General features: G+C 33.3%; 1 protein-coding gene across 1 annotated transcript; it reads left to right on the forward strand.

Annotated features, from left to right (window-relative positions):
- Positions 1-7532: 7532 nt before the first annotated feature.
- On the forward strand, positions 7533-9152 carry LOC133293000 (F-box protein SKIP1). Its single transcript, XM_061491511.1, has 2 exons — positions 7533-7937; positions 8331-9152. Exons 1-2 carry the CDS (start codon positions 7582-7584, stop codon positions 8902-8904), a joined length of 930 nt encoding a protein of 309 aa, XP_061347495.1. The 5' UTR covers positions 7533-7581; the 3' UTR covers positions 8905-9152.

Genomic DNA, 9152 nt, shown 5'->3' on the forward strand with positions numbered 1-9152 from the left:
TTGCTCCCTTTTCTCTCTGATTCCCGTACTTTCTTTGGTGCACTTGGAGCTGGGACCAACTGTTATTACCATCAGAAGGTGATTTGCTTATATAAATACTTCTCTTTGTTTGTTGAACGTATCTCAATAGTGGTTGCATTGTCAGGGACGGGGTAAGATGGTTCAATGGATTATCAAGAAAGGATTCCAGATTCCCAATGGGTTCAACCAAGAATTACTACATAGGGTGGTTTGTTGATTTGAACCTAACCATGCATTGAAAATTTTCAATCAGTTTTCACTATCTTAAAATCAGGGGTTTATCTGGCATGACTGACTAGTTTTTCTACTAAAAATGGTTCATGTGAGAGTAAGCACAGGCCATGCCAACATGGGCTCCATTGTATAATTGGAATTTTTATATTCATTGTGGTAATATTATATGTGCCAGGGGGAAAAACCCTGGCGGAAGAAACTGAGTTTCAATACTCCTCACAGTTGCTTTTGAATATCTGATTTTCATAATAGTCAATCCTTCCTTTTGCTCCCCGCACCCGTTAAAGTTTTATCATCATCAATGTGTTGATTCAGCAGATTAGGGTGAGATTATTTCGAGAATATAGATGCATTTAGGGTTTGATCTTTACATGGCAGGTTTCGTGCTTCCCATGTTTTTCCTCCTTTATGGTCCTCTTCTATGTTTCCTGAGAAAATAGAAGTGGAAAATAAAAAAGAAAGACATATTTGCTTCTCTTTCCCTCTGTCAATTTTAATATGTTTTTACCATACTGCTTGATATTATTCTCATAGTTCTGCTGGAGAGCATTATGTTTATGCTTTTGTCGATTTGTTTTTATGGATTGGCCCTTTCTAAGTTATAATGTTCCTGTTATGATAGTAAACCTGACATACAAGTCGATATATGGTGTTGGAAGCATTGTATTGCTGCTCAATTCCATTCCTTTATGATTTTTTTTAATAGAAAATGAAACCTTTTGTCATATACAGATTGAGAGAGAGAGAGAGTAATGTTCCTGGCATCGTGTCTACTGGTATTTTGGTAATAGGAGGTAATTGTAGGAAAGTTTTTGAAGCCTAACAGAATATGATTAAACAGGTAAAAGGCTAATCCACAAGTTTGAAATATTCTAATTTGATAAACGTACAAGCTCCTTCTAGTTCATCTCTTAGGTTGCTCGATGAGTATTACCTAATGAGAGAATTTTTGGGAAGTAAAACGGTAGAAGGTATTACCATTTTCGTGGGGTTCTTAACTTGGCAATCTACGCTTTCTTAAATTTGAAAGTAAAGCTTTCAAGTGTCACAAATTATATATTCAGAGTAATTACATCAATTAACAGAGAAGTTTTAAAGACAAACCATGACATACTGTTAATGGTAATCCCTACGATGAGTGTGGAATAATCCGAAAAATGATGATCAATTTTTGGAAACTACCCAAATTGATATATGAAGTCTTGGAAACTGCCTGGGAGTTCGAACTACCCAAAATGGTGGTGGATCAATTTAATCCTCATATGGACCGAGGAGCTTGACTCTATTGTTTTGAACACTGAAGAAACTCCAATCATGTACTCACCTTATAAATAGTCCGAACTCATCTCTTACCACCTATTATCTGTGAAGTAAATTGAGTCTACTTCACATCCCGATGCTTGAATATTTGTATAGACTCATACAGGGGTAAGAATGGGAATAGGAATATTATTAGGATCCCCGTAAGGTTTGAAATCCAAATAATAGGATACTAACCTTGTAAAAGATATACATATATCCCTGTTGCTCTCGTAAAGTGGCTAAATGAAGAATGTAATGCATGTCTACACAAGAAATTATGTAAGAAAAAATCATAAAAATTTGAAAAGAGAGCATATAAACAGTGGTGGAGCCGGAACAAATTTTTAGCTGATGCTAACCATGTGCACAGAACACAAATTAATCCCAGATTTTTTTTTTACTGATTTTTCAAATCTACCAAACCTAACACCAAAAAAACATGTACATAGAACACAAAAGTTGGAGACAAACGCAGAGAGAAGTCCAAAAGTTTCCTTTTTGGAGTGAAAAAGAGAGACTTACATAAAAAAAAAAAAAAAAGATTTTCAAGCGTTTGTTTCAGTTTGCTTTGTTTGAAACATACCCAATTGGATGGTGGGTACTGGAAATGGAGAACGGTCACCATAGAAGGAGGCGGCCATGACGGGTGGTGGTGGGCTATAAAAATAACACCCCTCTGCATGGAGTATTAAAACAGTGAAAGTTGAGAGAGAAAGTTTAAAAACAAGGTTATTAGCAATCACAAAAGTAGAAGCACACCGCTAGCGGCAGTAGCAGATACAAAGAATGGAAAATTCAAAAAATGAAAAAGTGTGTTGTCTTTACCCCTAAAAAAATGAAAATGTTGGAGAAAAAAATAAAAGAAATAGTTGTTCTGTTTAGTGAGTGCCTTTTTTTTTTTGCATTTGTGCTTCTTATTTGTAATTTGTGTATTATCCCTAAAAAAAATGAGGAAGCACAACTAGTCAAACACCTTACCATCTTAGGCTTGGGGTTGAAGAAGGAGCGAAGAGAGGGAGAAACATCCGTGTGTGAGCATCAAGGAGGAATGTATGGTGGTAATACATGAAGTCGTGGTACTAAATGAAAACTAGTCAGTGCCATTGTGTTAAGGTGTAGTTGGTTTCAGCTACTTGTCCTATCTGAAGTCATGGTAGTGAGTGAAATTTGCTGAAAGGGAGCTGGTGCCAAGGCATCTGTTGGCACCAAAGTGGCTCTGTCACTGCATATAAATTAAGTAAATAAAATATAGAAAAAATACTTACTATTTTTTACATTCTCCTTTCTCCATAATACCTTTTTGTCTCTCTCCTCCACAAAATTAGAAGGAAAGAGAATATAAAAGACAAACAAATGTATATCAAAACACGGTCATTTCATTTAAAATGACACAAAGTTATATTCTTTAAAATGATAATTTTTTTTCATAAAATATATTTAATAATCGGATAAAAAATTAAAATTATTCAAGTACTATAAAAAAAATCAAGGATGATAAACTATAATTGATCAAACGAAAAAAATGAGCAGCACAACCGATTCTAAAAATTAAGCAAGAAGAAATCAAGTAAATAAAATATAATTTAATATAAGATAATAAAGTGAACGAATGTTAAAAAAAAAAACACGTGTCAACACATAAAGAATAGAGAAGAAAAAAAATTAAGAACCTAAAGTCAAGTAAATAAATTAAAATATAATTAATACTGTTAGCAAAATTAATGAAGACAAGATTATTCAATTGGAAATTTTAAAAAAATAAAATAAGAGATATTATAAGAGCTTTTTGCTATCAAGTAAATAGGACATAATTAGTTAAGGATAATATTAACAAAATTAATCAATATAATTCGGCTGTGATTAAGTAATAAAATATAAGTAGTCAAGAATAATAAAGTTTCAAATCACAGAAAAAAATAACACATCTTAGTACGAGAGATTAAATAAGAAAATTTTGGAATATTTACACCGTAGATCATTGCCAAATTTTATTATCATATATTCAAATTTTTGAAAATGAGCAAAATTTCATAATAACTTAATTTTATTAGTTGACAAAATGTTTGAAAAGAGTAAAATTTCAGAATATTTTAACTTTTTGTTATTATTTATGTTTGCTTATAGTTATTTAGGTTCAAAGTCCATATCCCTGAACTAAAAGCTTTCCAGACCAATAACTAAGAAAAGGATGGATTGCATGGACTTTGGTTGGATGTAAGGGGGGAAAAAAATTGCATTTGTAAGATGTGGGTGTGTCCTGAATTCCTAAACCAGATCACATTAGCATGAGCTCTGTTTCCTCCTGAACCTACATGCTTTCAAATATTGGAGTGATCATAGCCTTTGATTTAGAGGATGATTACTGATATATTAAGCATTCCAATCACTACATCAGAGTCCACTCTTAGTATTGGCTATAGTGTCTTGTCTTGAATAAGTAAAGATATTCTATTCCTTTAAAAAATTTGCAAGCTCTTATTAGTACTGAGACTGACCATTGGTCACTTAAGTTTTTGCAATATGGCATTTTTTATTTTATTTAGCTAACTACCATCTAACATTTTTATAATTAGTTGCTAACTTGCTATTATTATTTACATTGTTTATGATTAGTTTTTGATATGGATAAACTAAAATGGGCCCATAAAGGGTTAAAGCTCAGAATAGGCCCAAAAACATACAGGCCTAATGAAATGCGCAATGTCTACATCGCGCATAAAGAACCGAAGGCGCAATGGTCTCATCGCGCCTAAACCGCCTTATATGACTTAAGAACTAAGGAAGGATCCTATAACAAACTAAGATCCACCGCGTTATAAGCCAATACATGAAAGACAACTTCAGCTTACCACCACTCTAAGAAGGCAGCCCATCATATAAGGGTATAGCCAGAAAGGCACTAGTTGGGATAGATAAGTCTGCAGCCCAGGAACAGCCAATCAGAAGGCATACCGCCTACCAAAGGTGGCATAAGACTTGTTATATAAACAAAGGGTACACACCCAAGTATGATAATCTAATTCCAATAAGAGTATAACATAAGCCTAGCATTGATACTGACTTGAACGTCAGAGTGTCATTGCAGGTACCCGCTCCAACCAGATCCATTGCGCCAAGGGAGTTCAATATCAATTAACCACAAAGCAGACATCATCAGCCCACGAAGCACTTCACCTAACCTAAAGTCTTCATCCTTTAACTGTGTGTGATTTGGCTCAGTCCACATTGGCCAGCCCATATATTGTACTCAGTTTTATTTTTTAATATATAAAAGAGAAAGAGTATGTTATCAAAAAAAAGAAAAAAAAAAAGAGAAAGAGTGAATGAAGAGATAAACAATAAATAAATATGTCGTTATTTCAAAAAAAGAAAAAAGAAATCTCATTTACATTAGTTCTAATATTTTTCCGTTTAAGTTAAAATTTATGAGAGAAACTTTAACCTCGTGCAAATGGGCCCATTATTATTATTTTTTTTTTAAAAAGGATTGATGGGATATTTTTTGTGTTTGCAGCTATATTGCACCGACATCGACACGAGATACGACACAATACAACACGCCGACACGTTAATTCTAAAAAAGTCATATTTCGACACGTTAAGACACATTTTGATATTAAATAATATTTTTAATATATATAATATAATTTATATTTAATACATAAAACAGTTCATAATAAGTAATATAACCAATCAAATATTCGAATTCCATAACATAAATATAAAGCAAAAGTAATTTTTCATACCTTGTAAATTTTTTATGTTAAATTTTATAACAGAAAAAATTGACTTATGAATTAATTTTTTACTTTTAGTTAATAAAATAAAATTTAGACCTAAAAAAAACTTGTCGAATGCCTGTCGGAGCGTTGACTGCGTGTTGGAAAAAGTTTACAGCGTGTCCCAAAATGTTGACCACGTGTCGAAACGTGTCGGTGTCTGACACGCAAATTTTTTTAAAAAAAAACGTGTCCATGCATTGTAGGTTTGCAGAGATTAAAAAGCTTTTAATCCTATTTTCTTTTGGGAATACTTTATTTTATCTATTTTTATTTAGGGATAAGTTATTCTGCCTACTCTTAATTTGCCTACCCTTCTAAATACCGTTAGATTATAATCTCATCAAACGGTGGAGATTTGCGGAATAAAATAAATCCTTTTACCCTTTTCTTTCTCTTCATTGCCTCCCACCCTTTCTTTCTCGTCCCACCCCCTTGAACGACCATCAATTTTGGAAATTTATAAAGGAAAGAGTCAGAATTCAAAATTTAAAAGGTGTTTCTCTTTCGCCAATGATTCTTTGACCCATCGTATTTGATACTATTCCAAATTTTGTTAGAGTTTGCTAATTAATCACATATGTCGAATTCACATTACTATTTAATTATGGATCTTCAATTAATTCATTCATTTCATCCTCATGCAATCTTGTCGAGTCGCTTGCGTTCGTACTCAGGTTGTTGCTGAAGCGCCATTTAAGAGAGAGAAAGCTAGGGATTTGGCATTCGAATAACTGTCATACTATTGGCATCTTGGGCATTTACCACATTCAAGAGAACTCTTTTACCAGAGTCATAACAAATATATATGAACAAAAAATCAATTCAAACTCATAAGAGATTTCGATTGTATGTGCTTTTCTGTCTCTGTCTTCATCGATAAAGAGAAAGGGGAAAGAGAGAAAGAGAAAGAGGCAGTGAGGAGAAAGAAAAAAAAAGTAAAAGGATTTATTTTATCCCATAAATCTCCACCGTTGGATAAGATTATAATCTAACAGTGTTGAGAGGGGTAGACAAATTAAGAGTAGGCAGAATAACATATCTCTTTAAAGATATTAGAGAATATCAGACATACCTTTTATGTTTTTATGTGATAGGTATATTTTTTTATGATAGTTGATATTTTTTTATTAAAGACCAAGGTAGTCAAAATCGGGATTTTACCTAAAATCGGAAAGGGAATAAAAAATCTTAAATCGTAAAATCGTAATACAAATCGTAGATTTTACCTGCACTCTAAAATTAAATTTTTATATACATATGCTTATGTATAAAAAAAATTAAGAAAAATAGACTACCTGCCACCATCCTTATGCATTTGTATACAATTGTCACACTCTAAGGGTCTAAGCTAATAAATCATTTAAGTTATTATCATCGAAGACATTCTGTTCCACGTGATCTTCAACTACATCATTCAAAATTGTCTTCATCTAAACTTTCATCATGAGATAGAGTTCCTTCATTTTCCACAATCCATTCATCTTCGGATGAAACATCAGCAATGTTATATTCAACAATTTTTCTAACTTGCTTAACATCATTTCAATAGTTAAAATCAGGATTTAAATCTTAAAATCGGGACTTAAGTAAATGTCTAAATCGAGATTTTATATTGGAAAGGATTTTAAATGAAATTTAAATTGTTTTAACAAAAATAAATCGTTAAAATCGGGATTTTAAGATTTAAATCCAGATTTTAACTACTATGTTAAAGACCGTTAGATCAGAACCTAAAGAGAAGAGAGAAAGATAAATGTTAATTTAGATTCAAATCTAACGATCTTTTAGATCAGAATCTAAAAAACTGTTAGATCAGAATATAAAAAGGAGAGAGAAAGATAAATATTAATTAAGATTATAATTTAATAGTCTTTTAAAATGATAGACAAAGATAAACAAAAAAATAGGTAGAATGACTCCCTTTTAAAAATGGGTTTGGTGTTTGTCATTTAAAATGACATAAGTTATGTCATCTTAAGAGAGATAGACACAGAAAATAGAAATCATTGGAGAGAGAAAGATGGTGATTTTTTTAATTTAAAATTTAAATAAAAAAATTTATTTTGTGTCTATCTCTTTTAAAATGATATAACTTTATATGATTTAAAATGATAAATAATTTTTACATAACTGTCCTTTGAAAATATATAAAATGTGAATGCATGCGTTTTGATACAAAAAGAGAGACTCAGATTCCTTCCAATTTCCAATCCTATCCGAAAAGAAACAGAAGAGGTTGTAAATGTTGGAACAGGAAATGGATAGAGAGGGAGAAGAAACCGAGTCAGAGTGGGCCGAGTTGACTCGCGAGTGCCTGATCAACATTCTGAGTCGCGTGACGTTGGAGGATCGATGGCGAGGGAGCATGCTTGTTTGCAAGTCATGGTTCAGCGCCTTCAAGGACCCTTCTCTTCACTCTGTCTTCAACCTCGATCCCCTCTTCGATTCGCTCCCTGAGTCCCCTTGGTTGTGGTCCCCACACTTCGAGATCAAGATCGATTCCATGCTTCGATCTGTCGTCCAATGGACACATTCCTCTCTCACACAGATCCGCATTCGACACTGCTCTGATCGTTCCCTCGCTTTGGTCGCCGAAAGGTATAAACTTTCTTGCAAATTTCAATACCCATGTGTCTCTTTTGTTTTTTATTTCCAGAAACCAGGGTAGGAATCGCATACATGATTCTTTTTTAGAATTGGGTCTCCAAAAATTTTGGTGCTTTCAATCATTCCGAGTGGATTTCAGATTTGAGAGTTGAAATCGGGCATGCTATGATTTTTCAATAAGGTGTCGATTCTGGAATTGGGTTTGCTGTAATTGCAATATTTCCAGGCTGCAAAGTGTTATATGGTGGTTATTGCTGTCTATTGTGAATATAACGTTGGAACATTTAGCCTTTTTATTTTATGTAACAATATCTGAAGCCTCACCTTGTTTTGTCTTATGTTGTTTGTTTTTGTTGCTTTGAATATAATGTAACTGCATTTCAGATGCACAAATCTTGAGGTGTTGTCAATCAGAAGCTGCCCTCGTGTTACTGATGATTCTATCTCTAGGATAGCTCTTGGGTGTCCAAAGCTTAGGGAATTGGATATCAGCTATTCTTATGAGATAACCCATGAGTCATTGGTGCTGATTGGAAGAAATTGCCCCAATCTTAAGGTTCTTAAGAGAAATCTCATGAATTGGCTTGATCCTTCCCAACATGTAGGGATTGTTCCTAATGAGTATCTAAATGCTTGTCCACAAGACGGAGAATCTGAAGCTGCTGCCATTGCAAATTCTATGCCTCATCTACAGTCGCTTGAGATTAGGTTCTTGAAGTTATCAGCTAAAGGCCTCAATTCGATATGTCAGGGGTGTCCTCAACTTGAGTTCTTGGATTTGTCTGGATGTGCGAACTTAACTAGTCGAGACATTGCAAATGCATCGTCCAGTTTGGCACACTTGAAAGACATTAAAAAGCCAAATTTCTACATTCCCAGGTCTGTCTTTCACACAGAAAGGTATGGACATTGGAATTTATACGATGAGAGATTTCAAACAGATGTTTTCCGAATCTGAGCATTGATAAGAATATTAATCCAAGATGTAAACTCTGTGATCCATCACTCAGTCTTCCTTCTACTGGTCTGTGGAGATCTTATTTAAGGTTTTTATGGTTATTGTTACAGATTTACAGTCAATATATCTTATAGAAATTATGATCTTTGTCTATGTAATTCCTATTCTATGTTGTTTTTGTCTTCCGTGTATCTGCAATGTATTTGTATAGTGAAGTTCTCATAAATAATCATAATGGATTTACCTAA

Source organism: Gastrolobium bilobum, unplaced genomic scaffold (assembly GCF_033153095.1).
Source record: "Gastrolobium bilobum isolate Gb01-03AN ecotype WA unplaced genomic scaffold, APGP_CSIRO_Gbil_v1 utg3588, whole genome shotgun sequence".
NCBI lineage: Eukaryota > Viridiplantae > Streptophyta > Magnoliopsida > Fabales > Fabaceae > Gastrolobium > Gastrolobium bilobum.